The sequence below is a fragment of the Linepithema humile genome, chromosome 3, assembly GCF_040581485.1.
Source record: "Linepithema humile isolate Giens D197 chromosome 3, Lhum_UNIL_v1.0, whole genome shotgun sequence".
In the NCBI taxonomy this organism is placed as follows: domain Eukaryota; kingdom Metazoa; phylum Arthropoda; class Insecta; order Hymenoptera; family Formicidae; genus Linepithema; species Linepithema humile.
This window is the reverse complement of record NC_090130.1, coordinates 1,741,530-1,755,985: the sequence shown is the minus strand read 5'-3', so window position 1 is coordinate 1,755,985 and position 14,456 is coordinate 1,741,530. Positions and strand designations below refer to the sequence as shown.

At 35.3% G+C, this 14,456-nt stretch overlaps 1 protein-coding gene across 3 annotated transcripts in view; it reads right to left on the bottom strand.

Annotated features, from left to right (window-relative positions):
• The window catches only part of LOC105676371 (uncharacterized), a 104,814-nt gene that overhangs the window by 44,896 nt on the left and 45,462 nt on the right, over positions 1 to 14,456 (bottom strand). For 2 of the 3 annotated variants that reach the window (XM_067351309.1, XM_067351311.1), the window contains 2 exons: positions 5,266 to 5,437; positions 5,030 to 5,159 (listed from right to left, as the gene is read on the bottom strand). In XM_067351309.1, the coding sequence (XP_067207410.1) occupies positions 5,030 to 5,036 (7 nt within the window). In that variant the 5' untranslated portion in view covers positions 5,037 to 5,159; positions 5,266 to 5,437. Of the gene's footprint in view, positions 1 to 5,029; positions 5,438 to 14,456 lie in introns of all 3 variants that reach the window. The other variant, XM_067351310.1, reaches the window with a different exon arrangement.

Genomic DNA, 14,456 nt, shown 5'->3' with positions numbered 1-14,456 from the left:
CACTATCATAGAAAAATATTCTCAAGACAAGAACTTATCTTTGAAGGTAGGTCGATCGTTATTGCACACTTGATCGGAGAACTCGATATTGCAAGTTCCTTCAATATCTATCGATCCTGCAATTCCAAGTTCGTCCGAATCAGTCAACCTCTTCTATCTAATAATAAATGGCGCGTTATGTTAAATGATATTCAACCGAGGGAATAATCAGATAGCGAGAAAAATCATACTACTAATAATAATTTAGAAAAAGAACTGTTTCTCCGACTTAATTCTCTACAAATACGGCGCACTTCCGTAACGAAAATATATTGCTGGCACGATCGGCGACACGGAAACTTAATTAAACAAACAGATAAATAAAACAAACAAAACTCGGCGCATGTTCAATCTCAAAGGATTAATTTATCTTTCGGTGCGCACAGTTGGTCGTACGCGCCGTTTTTTTTTCCCCCCACTTTTATTGTTTTTATATTTGTAATCCGTCGTTTTCACTGCCGGTCGAAATGCACATGTATGTGCGTGCACCTATCGATCGACGTTTGCATAACGAGGTGCCGTTATCGTGCGACGCGACGCTATCAACGTGCACGATCATTGCGGTGTAGATGTAGCTTTAGTTGCAGCAGCCACTTTGTGGTGCCATTGACGTCAGAGCGGATCTCTAATCACTGCTTGCATTTCATACACCGAACAATAGCATCGTTTTACCGGGAGGAAAGACGAGACGTTTTCATTCTTGATATAGATATCTTAAAGAATAGGTGCATAATTAATGGAATTTCAATTTAAATTCATTACGCGTGGGTTTCATTTATGCGACATTACCAAACAATGTGATAATAGAATAAAATTCTGTTTTTTGCAGAATTGCAGTATTACAAATAAAAGAGTGCTTACATAAAAAAATTCATTGCGCGTTGACGGCATTTATATAAAAGCAAGTACAGCACGCAAAATCCATATCACATATTAGTTTTTTTACGAATATTTTTATAACAAATAATTCACAATTTCTGTTACACATTGTTACAATAAAAAAAACTTACAATGCTATTTTATTAACAAAGTTAACATGGTTTATCAAAAATATTTTTTTTTGAATATTGTTATAAACATGTAGTACGCAAAATAATATAATGACATAATAATATACAAAATTAATTTTAATTATTAATACGTATTATTATTAATAAAACAAACTTTGATTGTATGTATATAATTACGTGTTAAATGACGCAATTAAATGTACAAAATTTTTATAATAACTTTATCGATGAAAAATATGTTGCAGAATTTATATTTTCTTTAAGCTTTTGTCTGTTGAATATGAATGCATTGTCTGCTGTTCCGGAAATGTTTCATGGATCGCTGTCATCTTTGCCCGCGGAAAACCTACGTTATAAAAATACTTTATTAAGATTGTAGATAAGTCGGAATATGTATTGAATCCGATTGTTGATGAAAAAGCAGGTTATAAGAACGGCACATCATAATCCATTTCTAATGCGGTTTCTGCGCCGATGTGACTATAAAATTTCTTTACGGGATCGTAAAGCGGAATTGAAATCGCGCAATCGATATCTTATAAGTATGTTTGTGGCCTGAACTGAAATGACGCAGACTGTAATTATAGTATATATATATATATCTATATAAATTCTTGGAAAAATACGTTTTTACATTACGCTGTATAAAATAGTGATGTAGACATTTTAAAAAATTGCATTTTCAAGCTTTAAAATGTTCAAAAAGTAAGAGATCCAATAACTTTATATCAAATTAAAAGCATAGAAACTTTAATAAATTTTGATAACCGAAAATTACCTCTAATTTAAAAAAAACTATTGAATCCAAAATTTTCGATCTCTAGCCTTCGAAATAGCAAACAATTGCAAAATTAATTTGATCTAAAAACTTGAGGATTCTTTACATATTTGCTTTTTATAATGCTAAAATCGGGAAAGCGAATCATTTATAAAAATATCTAGTTAAAAAATATCACAGTTATCGAGAAACTTTCAACGTCGCCTTCCAATTTTTCGCATCGGCGGCTTAATAAATACCTTTATCATCAAACATGATTTTTGACGTTGCACTCCTTCGCATGAGGTTCTTTCGCCGTTAGGTTCAGTCTGGTCCTCATATTGAGGAGACGTGCGGAAATCCAACTTTCAATAAGCCGGCAAGACCTTATTAGATGCTTCCATCCTGCTCGCAAAGCAATTCAATTTACCGAGAGAGATTCACCGTTGCGGAGATGATGGAAGAAAATCGGAGATAGTAAACGAATAGAAAGAAAAAAATTATTGCAAGCGTTCGATGACCAGAAAACCGGAAAAGGGCCGCAGAGATTTTGGTATTTGCGAAAATTTCATCCTCTAAGCCGTACCAATCATCTCGCCTACAATGATAAAGGTATTTATTAAGCCGTCTGTACGAACAAATTGGAATACGATATTGAAAGTTTTTTTTGGAATATCACTGAAGACATATAAAATTTATTTGATTTTTTTTTAATACAATGTAAACTTTTATAACAAACGATGTGTGAAATAGGGGTGCAATATGAGAACAATTATATCTATCTACAAGGTAGATATTTACAATCTATATTTTCCACCGAGTAAATGAACAAATTTCTTTCTGTTTTCTCTTCATATTGATCTTTTTATAGACATAATCTTTATTTTAAAAAATTTAAACAAATTATTAACAACTGAAAACTCTTTAATTAATATTATGTATAATTTATTCATAACAACAGGAGAAAAGAACTTGAAATTTATATTTATTGCGACGAAATTCATCTACGAAATTGCGTAATTGAGCCGACTGCAAATTTGACGACTGAGGAAAAAGGGAGTACTTTCTCATAAGAAAATACAATCACGAAGAGAAATAAAGGGGCGAAGAAAAGAGTAAGAACGACACGTATATATGTATATATATATAGCAAGCGACGAAAAGAGAAGGAAAGGATTTGCGGATTCTATTTGCGCGCTGGGTGGTATCGCGTATACTGAAAATATCAGGGCTCTACGTGTTTATATGTATGCGTGACGAATACACGCGCGCGAATTGTTGTACAGCGGATAGGAAAAGCAATTTCCACCCAACGGCGATGCTGAATATGTCCACCATTCGAGCTACTTTCCTCTCGACTGTTCGGAGTCTCGTCATCGTTCCTCCGCGTCCTGAATAAACGCCAAAGGCGCACAAACATTGCAAGGAATCGTAGAAATTAATTACACCTCCGTAGACTGGCTCGCTAATTAAACTACCAACCATCAATGAACATACTCGAGCAACTGAGTAGTCTAATTCATCCTTTTTTTTTAAACGCTCGAATTACTGTCTGCGAATATTGTGATTACAATCTTCCACGGTGAAAAATATAATTACAACCGTTGCATTTGCAGATGATTAAAAAAAATCCTTTTATTCATAGAGATGCTAAGTAATTATGTTTTCGTATTAATTAATTTAACATTTAAGCCGAAATCCATAAATTTTTGGAGGTTAATTAATTAATTTTATTAATTAATTTTATTTTTGCCTCGGGCAATCTGGTTTGTTAGCAATTAATATTCATATAAATTACAAACAATTACTAATGTATCCACATTAATAATAGACATTTTGGAAAATGAGCAGCGATAATAAAACATTGTTACGCCGAGAAACAATCTGATTGCATTCGCAAGGACAGCACAAAGTAAATTAATGGTGTAAGCAAACGTAATTAAACGAGGTAAACATCTAGGTATCGGCTCGTTGATGGGACCACTTGATTCTCGAGTGGCATGTGTACTTTCTTCGTATACCGGTTTGCTTGGTCAACCAATTATTCTTGAACTTCCGAACATCCACCAATTTTGCTCAATAACGCGATCAAATAACTTCGGCAAGCTATTAATTAAACCGAATTTCGATCCGCCGCAACCAATCAGAAGTTAACCGCATCGACCGACAAAGTTTCCAAAATAACGGCAACGCTGCCGCACCGGGCAACATGTATCACTATTTTATATTTCAACAAACGGGAATGGGATAAAACAACGTGCACACGTGCGTAAACCCGGGCAAGCAAACGCACTACGTTTTTCAACTTTGTAGTCTCTCTCTATCTCTCTCTCTCTCTCTCTCTCTCCCCCTCTCTCCGTCTCCCTTTCTGAAAGGGAGTTTTCCACGGAATAACAGTCCACGTTCAAAGAATAAATTTGAGCTATGAGGTTGCAGGTTTCCGGGGAAACCAGCTACTCTAGTAAAATAAAGAGAAATCCATTTAGCTTCTTTCATGAAAATATAAGTAATTGAATTAAACTTTGCTCGCGTCGTGCGATGCACATGTAGCGTTTTCTCGAGTTTGCCGAACCATTTCCATTTCCATCGTTCGCGAAACTCACGGCAAACGTAGTACTTTTAATCAATTAGAACCGAAACTCGTACGTCCTTCTCTTTACGTATAACCGAATAAGTAACCGACTATGTCGCAGATTCAATAAACTGTGCACTGAGTTGGAGATCGATAGGAACTGCCCTCTCGACCTCCGCAGTACTTCCTCAATGAACACGGATGCCTCGCGGCAATGCTGCGCGAAGCAGTGAGTCACATGGAGTCGAAGGGAAATGCAATAACGAAGGAACGTACGTATCGTGAAATGGAATAAATTTCGTGCGGTCGTTCCGTCTCTGCAGCAAATTTGCAGCGGCGTAATGGCCAAAGTAACGTAGAGGAATAAACGTAAATGACCGAGTTACAACCTGCTTTTCGTTCTTTCCAATCGCAAAAGGGTGGTCGTTTAAAATGATCATTTTCTTCTCGTAATATATTTAATTTTTTTTTTAAAGACTATTTACGTCTTTGCAATTAATTTTTATGAGCTAAAGCGAGCTTTTTTTTTTAAGCACAATAAAGCCTTGTATATATTTCATAATTATGTCCACCTGCCAACGGCAGATAATTGCGTGCAATGACGGTGGATTCTTTCAAACATTGTTTCACAATCAACCTCGTTAAGCTCACCTTTCATCAAGATTTTCAATTGCCTGTCTACTTCCTTCCATTCGCACGTGTACGGAGTTGGCGTCTTTGCGAAGAAATGATCAAACGTAATTCGAGGATCGTCAGACAGCTTACTTTCCAAAAGAGCTCGCTATAGGAATAGCATTCATTTAATTAAGACTCGGGATTATCTGACACAGAAAGCTTTAACAATAGATAAAAATATTAATTACATTTTTGATAAAAATTACGCATACCTGTAGTACTTCTACGTCGCTTAATTCATACGTTGAAGCATCAGGATTGCGTAGGAGAAAACTAAGATCGTAATTACAGTCAACTGTGCGATGAGAATCGTATTCTTGACAAACGGACGATTGATCCTTGCATTGTATAACTTCAACTGGTTCATCCACCACTACGTAAATTCTGTATACGTTGTTTAGATATAGCATATGCTTGCTTTTCGTACAAATATTCTTAAAATATCCGGGACAAAATATTTCTTTCTACCAAATGTCTCAAAAATAATTAGCTAGTTTTGAACTTCTTTTATATGCATAAAACTCGTTCGATCAAAACTTCAAGTTTGCTTAAACTGCGCTTTTGCAATGTATAAATTTATCTTGGTCAGCGCTGCTTTGAGTTTTGGAAACTTCTAACTTCAGTTCTGACAATTATTAAAGTAGGATTTACCGCGGTATATATGTCAGATTAAGCCCTCCCTTCAGGCTTATGAAACTATAAATAGCCATGTATTCTTGCTCGGAGACTCGCCAATAAATCCTAAACGGTTGTTCGCGACATATTGCCTCGACCTGCTGGTGCATTTACTTATATAACAATCGGAAGAAATAGTAGAATAAGTGCCGACGCTTTTATTAAAAAATAAATTGTAATTCGTAATATTATCATTCCATCCATGTATATATATTAAATTATTGATAAAAATTTGAAATTATATTAAAGTAAAAACATATTAATTTGTTTCGATATTCAAAATTTCAAAGAATTTATCGGTGCTTTCACGAAAAACAAAATATTCATATAAAATAAAATAATGAAATAAACGAGATATTTGATAGGTGAATCGGGTGTTGATTGCATTGAATATCAAATTGTATTTTTTAATGAACGATGACTAAAATGACTAAATGACACATTAGCGAATATTTTTTTGAATCAGCCGCACAATGTGCATAGGAAATTTTTATTTGTTACTACGTAATGAAATAAATCATACCAATAATAAATTTTATATTAAAAATTCGAAACTAATTATATTTAAGCGAATTAATCGCTTTATACAGCTAAAATTAAATTATGTTTGGCAATACATACAAATTTAATCCACACTGTACGAGAGAATCAATCGATTTTACCATTCTGCATTTTGCATAATTTACGGAAGCGCCATACATGCATATTATTATGATTTGCACTGATTATTCGCACTCGTACATTTTGTTATACAATATGGAAGATTTCACGCATTATCATCATTAATATTTTGGAACAAAAAATATTAAAATAATATCATAAAAGTTTTAGAAAAAAATCGTTTAATTAATATTGGAAAAGCAAATAATAGCAGGTTAATGTAATGTCTTTGGTAAAATTGCGAATGAATGTTTGCTCAGTTTTCATCCATTTCGGATTAATTATTGAAAAAATCTCATGCGATATGGATAATTATAAAGAGAAAAATTTGTCTACGTTGGTAAATAATTCGTGAATTTCAGGAAATTGTTTGTTCTTTAAGGTTATCATTGTTCTCTCAATTTTCAGACTTGGTTTTCGCACAAGAATCACTTGAAGATTCAGCGGTAGTTGCGATGACATAGTTTTGTCTTGTTCAAGCTTAAGGAATTGTCGAAGACTACGTTAGATATATATTTTTACAACACAAAATTTCATACAACTTTAACCCTATAAAACAGAGAGAAGTTATTAATTTGAACACTCGGAAATGAGAAGTAAGTCGATTTTGAAATGTACGATCAAATATTTAAAAAACAATAAAAAGTTTTATATTATAAAAATATATATAAATATATATAAATAATATATATATATATATATATAAATAAAAAATTTTATATCATAAAAATATATATAAATATCGTCATGAGTATTATAAAAATTAATTGCAAAGATAAATAAATAGTTCTTGCGAAAATACTGCTTAAAGACAAATCTTCCACTTCAACTTTCTTTGAGACCCTAATTTTTTAGGACTGCTTATTTAACTTTTCAGCAAGGCTATAAAAAATTTCAAATAAGTTTTACAGGTTTTGTAACTTAGTTACGAAAGTAAAAGAATTAATTAATCGCGGAGAATGTTCATTAAAGAAATTATCTTCACAAAAATTTATTTTACATACTATTATAATTATTAATAATAATATTTGTAATAATATCAACTGATTATGGACGCTTGTGATAATAATATAATCAAGACTGCTTCTCTGCGGTTACGTTGTGGTTGGTACAATGATCACACTTCAGATTCCAATCATTATAGTAATTCTGGGTTACGACAATTTTCTAAATGCAAAAATTTCCAAATTGTAACTGCATTATGCTAATGTCGCAAATTCTTAATATTCTTGCGAATATCTCTGCGACACTGAAATATTAAAGTTTGCGCGGTTATCGATAATGTAATTTTGAAGATTCATTGCTGATTCGCGCTCTAAAGCTAACGAGTGCAAAGAAAATATTCGTTCGTCAAACAAAATTAATATCGTTTCTAGAAATTATATATGCATTGTATTCTTCTTTAATTTACTTAATTTTTCTTTTTCAATTCCCTTTTTTTACATTTTTCGCATTCTTGTTTCTCTGTGTATTGTTTCATTATTTCATTTCTTTCTTTTCAACAATTCTCTAACATTTACTAGTTTATTTTCTAGTCAATTTTCTATTGTTGCATTTATTTTTTTTGTTTGTTTTGCGTTTTATATTATTTATATTTTTATTTCTGATCTATTATTTCTTCGGATTTAATTTACTTTCAACATCTCGTGTATCTTGTGCATCTTGTTTTCCCAAGCTCTTATTATTTTTCTTCGTTTATTATATACTATTTTCTTTTTATTTCTTTATGTAATTCTATCTCAGGCAAGTTAATATTTTATTTTTAAAAATCATAGGTAAATATAACTTACGGTCTCTATGGCAATATTGCGTCCATTCGTTGTTTTGAGGATTCTCCGTGATATAGATTCGGTTACGCATGTGTCACATTTGCTTTTATCTTCTTATATGAAATATTGAAATCTCTTTCAGGGACGCGTGAACGATCCGTAGACACAGACACAAAGCCATTAAGTTCATACGTATATTGAGTTTGAAAGCATAGTGAGAAATACATGTAACATACTTTTCACTGATCTCACAAGAAAGTCACAGAATTTTATTTACGTATCTACATTTATAATTTTACATAATTTTATAGACAAAATGTTAGGTAGCATAAATTGCTTTTAAAAATATATATATATCCCGAAAAAAAAATATTTGTTCAAGCAAGAGAAAAAAGTTGATCTATTTCTCGCTCTATACGTGCGAACTCATGAATTCTTGAAAATATTCCTAACTGATTCTATGGATGCAATAAATCTGCATTCTTGACGAGTTCATTAATATAAAATGATTTTAGACTACAAACAATAAATGCTCATTTTTAAATCACTTAAATGTCATAAAACATCGAATGGCATAATGTTAAATATATGATCGCGATATTTTCGATGTCAGTAATCTTTAGAAATAAATAAAACATTCGTGAAAATAATTTCCGGAAGTGTTAGGAGTCATCAAAATACAGTAGTCTATCGAATACACATTTTGAATTCGAGGTCAGACAGTCCTTTCCTCGAATGTCTCGCCATACATATTTGAGTGGCGTCCTTGTGACTTGATTTATCCAAAAGGTGGCCGCCTTTGTAATGGAAATGTTTGCCGACATTGCTTGTCCTCGTGTTTCCGCAGAATCGCATCTCGTGTTCTCGAACTCCTGAGATTCTCACGAGATGTAAACATTCATCTCGGAGAATGCTGGATAGGCAAAAAAATGAGCAGTTTCATCCCTACAGAATTCAGACGGCGATATATATGTACAATGGCTCACGGCGGTGAGAACAGCTATTCTTAGACGAAATGATGACTCATTCTAGGGTGATCCATTACACCGAAAAACAATGGGGAGTCTTAGCTTCATAAAATTAGCTTCAATTAGCAATGTACATTAGAGAGCAAAAATTGACACAAAAACACTTCTTTTTAACAAATATTACTTTGAAATTTATTTTGAAGAATATATTACAAACTTTGTTAACCGGATTAAATATTGACAAGCATTGTTATGAAATATAATAAACACTTTTTCTCGTCGTACAGAATAATCACAATGCATCTATTATAATTTTCCGCGCTATTCAGGACTAGTTGCAAAAATTTCAGACATAAAACGCTCAACAAACATCCCCAGGTCTTATTGGCGTTATCTTTGTGGGGTGGGAATGAACGCGGTCAGCCGTGAATATCGCATGATTACGCTATGACACGTGGAATGTCTGTCATATCCGTTTGGTCGTTCGTCAATCTGGTTATCAGGTCAAAAGTTTGTCTACCACCCACATAACAATTTCGTTTTTATCTTATTCGTGGTCCACATTCACGCGTCCATGCTTTGCAGGCTAACTATGTATTACGAAATAAAAACAGCTTTTTCGCATTTAATTGCAGAATGTATAAATACTTTTTGAAAATGTCTGTTTTATTTAAATCGTAATTTCTTCTCAATTAAACGTAACAAAAAATAGATGTAGGATATTTTAAAATTTGTTTACACGATCCCCGAAATTCCTGGTCATTCCACAAATCGACATTTGCCGTGCACGACGTGATGTTGACATTACAAGCGTTTTTGGCATTTCGTACCGGCGAGAAAAGGCGCTCCGCAGAGAAATGTTGGTGAAACGCCTCTTCCGATTATGCAAACCGACTCTCGATGCCGGCTCGCCGTGACACGTTTGGCGAATGGAGTCGCATCTTTTCGACAATGGGCAAACAGAGGGACGGTGGAGATTTCCGCGCGCCGAGGACCTTAATTGCGCTCGCAGCAAACATTTACATTTCAAGGGGCTTTTGCTTGCCTGTATAATGTTTGACACAGGTGCGCGCGCGGAGTAGGTCACGGACTGGTCGGAAACCGGTATAAGTGCCACAAGAGGCTACTCCTTGTATATGCTCGTGTATACCTCTAATACATACATATCGTAGTGAGATACTTAGAACTCAAACAGGAGCACTCTTGTCTAACAGCGTGGGCAAGCCAAATGTAAAGCTTGGATCAAACGCGATATTTTTACTTTTTTGCACGTTTATAATATAAAGTGGAATCGTAGATTTCTCTCTCCATTTCTCTTGAACGGCGAGAATTTTTTTTAAATCGCCGAGTAGACGAGCGAATCGGACTACCATTACATGTAATTCTTTTATGATTCATATTCGAACAATGAACAATCATTTTATCGTTAATACAGTAATTTTCAATTAATTAATTCTTGATTCTCGTAAAATCACTATTAGTTTGATAATAATTACATTACTTTACAACTCGACATATGTGCTATTACTTGAGATCAATGAATCAGCCAACCAATAACAATCGATCTATAATCAATCAAGTACTGCGCAGCAATAAGCTAACTTGAGAGAACTAATAATTTAGTAACACAATATAGTCACGTAATGCCATAAGCCGTTCATTATTTTTCCATCGCTAAATTGAGCAGGAATTACGGACGCTATGTAAAAGTAGCGGACAAAAAGTAAACGTCCGCGGCAAACTACCCACGTTAAGCTGTTTTTCGCGAAAACATTTTCTTTCATCGCTAGGCACGTCCCACGCGATGGAGTTGCAGTTTTGCGCATTACACGAAACTAAGTGAAACTGGAGCACAAGCGAGTCGGCTGTAAACTACGATTAAAGTTCGAAACGCGCCGTGCCGTACGGGCGTTATCAGCAACGCCATTCGTAACAACGTAACCCTCCCTTCGTTCTATATTCTCCAGTGATAAAACGTACCCATATTATTCCCTATATTGCCACTATCTCGCGAAGACAACCTATTATGCTCCAGAAGAAATATAACTTTTCCGAGTTTCACGCATTCAACAATAATCCCGATGCCTTCAGCTGTGATCAAACCGTGATAAAACATCGACTTTGTCCGTGTGTGCTAGATATAAAATCTCTCTATCTTTCAGAAGACAGAAAGACTCAAAATTTCTTACAATTTATGATTAAATATAAATTAATTTTGTTCATAGTAATATTTGCCATCATTTTTATAAATATTATTACAATATCATTTTAAAAGAACAAATATTTTCTCACTTTTAACAAATTTCGCGTCAAGTGAAAACTGCATTAGCACACATTTTATCAAGCACCGCGGATGCATTATTCTCTTAACAAGCCTATTTGTCGCGCGGGAAATCATGTGGGAAATGGCTAGCTTGCACTAACCAGCAATTCCTATCCGGCGAGCTTCAAATTTCGTCTGGCTCTCTAGCGCGAACGATATACGTGGGGCAACGAAGCGTACACACATCCGATCGTCACGATCCCCCTCGTGGCTCTCTCGAGCATTGATTTTGCTGCGCCAATCAAGCTCGCGCCATTGCAAAGGAGACAGAACGAGATAGAACTCGGCTCACCGGATCGGAATCCAGCGGCTCGTGTAACGCCGTTGGAATCGAAAGGTAGTCGTTCGGAAAGAATTTGCGGACCCTCCTCCGCGTCCCCGTCCCGCGCGAATCCACTCTTTTTTTCAGTTTAAACTCCTCCTTTTCGTTTCGTTTCCTTTCCCTTAGCTTCCCATTCGAACGAATTGCCTTCGCGGTACGTCTGGCACTGACCGAGAGTTTCTACGTCGCGACGACCATTATCGTTCGGCGTTTCCCCTTTGTTATCTCGGATTACGCTCCGTCGCTACACATATTGCTTCGAAAACAGTGATATTCAACTAACGGTATATCAAGGGAGTTATTGTGAAACTGTTCGAAAAGGTTTCCGACCGGAATAATTCTGTTTTTTTTCTCTCTCTAGATATCCAATAGGAAAATATTCCTCTATGAAAGTTTTCTGAACAGTTTTATAACAGCTCCCCGGGTTACCGTTGATTATTTATACGCAAAGATAAAACCACGCAGATTTTGTGTCTCTAATAAATGGTTTTCCTAGAAATATTCTGTTGGATCAATTATCCGCAGAAACTTTCGAAAATTGTTGAAATAGTATTTCATATCGTCTCGGCATATTTAGAGAACTATTTTGTCGAGTCACATGCATTTTATAATACTCTTTTTACAAAATGCATTCAAGCTTTTAATTTTACTTTTTTCAGTTAACACGAGCCTATCATTTCCCACATGATTTTCTGCACAGCTTGTTCTTTTTTTTCTTCTTTTTTTTTTTTTATTAATTTTTTTTTTTAGAATGACCCAGTTATCTTATAGTCTTTTTTTCTTTTAAGGCACACACACATACACTGAAAATTTCTAAATTTACACGCTTCCGAGATACGGAAATCAAACGTTTTGTCTGCCAGACTGTTCGCGTGCTCATTGCTGAGTAGTCGCGTGCGACGGTGGCATATCGCGGACGCGATTTAATCTCCGCAGGCGCGCGCGCGCGAGTCTCTCCACCTGTCGTAATTTTAAGCGGGACGCCGGTGCTATTATGCGCAACGGTACCTCAACTGTTGCATGCGAAGGATTAATTTCACATGCCGACGCGGGGATCTTGTTTGCAATTTCTTGCCCCCCGGGTATTAGCACGGAGCGAAATCTCCGGGCCTGAAATTTCTCTCTCCGACCCAATTCGCTCTGTGTGTATGTGTGTGTGTGTGTGTGTGTGTGTACGTAGCAGCCGCGTGATCTCCCGAGAGAGATCCAAAGTTCCAGTCATTTCTTGTTCGGCAGGTCAGATCGCCGAGATGATCAATACGCTATCGTACCCTCGAAAGTTTCTTCGCGATCGATATCAATCAAACACTTAGCGGCAAGTAGCATGTGCTGAAAGATTGCGCCAAACTCGAAAATTGTAGGAACCGATCAAGACACTACTAATGACCGGCGTTGATTAATATTCGCGTTAACCGACGCAAGGATTACGTAGGAAACGCTTCTTGTTCAATCAAGTGTCTCTCGCAGACTTCATCGGATAATGTAATTCATGGGTTCCTTGAATAATATCGCCAATTCATTTTCCAATGAGGTCGTCGAGAATTTTATTCTTAAAACGTGTGGTTTAATTAATCTTGAAATGAAATATTTCTTAACACATTTATAGTACAAGCTTCGGACAAATTATTCTTACAAGATTCTTGGGGAAAAGTTCTCGAATAAAATTTTATCGCAGAATTGAGCAGAATCTACTCGCATAAAATTTAATTCAAGCGAATCTACGAATAGAACCTGCGTTTCCGCTCAGATGAATTCGAAATACCGATGCGCGTCTGGTATTTGATCTCGAGGCACACTCCACAAGCCCTATCGCCGTCGCTATATCACCCCTTTACACCACCATTCGCATCAGTGCCAGCTTCATCGTGTGAGCACAAGGTTATATTCTGGGAGAAGTTACAACATAATACTCCGAGCCACTTTCCAGTCCACGTGAAACTTTCGGTGAATTTAGCGAGCTGAAATTAATTAACGGAAGACAATGTTCACCTGCGACCGCCAAATTGGCTCTCTCTGCTAATAGTTACGAAAATTTGACGACAAATTTAACGCTGTTGTACGATAATTATCGGAATCCAGAAGTGGCCTTCAATGAGCGTAAATTCACGATACAACGTTAATTACTCGATCACTAATGTCATGAATAATTATTCTAGTGGAACTCTTATAACAATTGCAATAAAATTTTTTTTTATTTTATATAAACGCCTATATATTTTTACATAATACTTTTTACGACTATTTATATTTTTTACTTTTCGCAAAAGAAATTGAGCAAAGGTAATAGTTCATAAATTGCAGCAAAGTAGGGAGCAACTTGGTTAAATTGACTCTAATGGCGGAGCACAATTTTCTACGTCAACGTCAGCACGAAACTTACTTCGCCATATGATCGACATAGAATAATTTATTCTATCGATTATCCGCTCGAGTGCCATAGTCGGCGCGTGTGAACGACATGTTGAAACTCAGTTAAAATCGCCAACGACGCGGCAAAATTTTTAATGTTCAAACTGTCAAGCACGAACAGCGCGAAAATCCATTAAAATTTTCGAGCGCTATTAAAAACGACGGTGTAACTGTTTCCTTAGACAAGATGCCGAGAGCTTTCTCGCTATTAATATTTTCGTAAAGCGGTTATCTATTTTTCTTAGAGAATTATTTTGCATTTTTATAAGACTGCAAA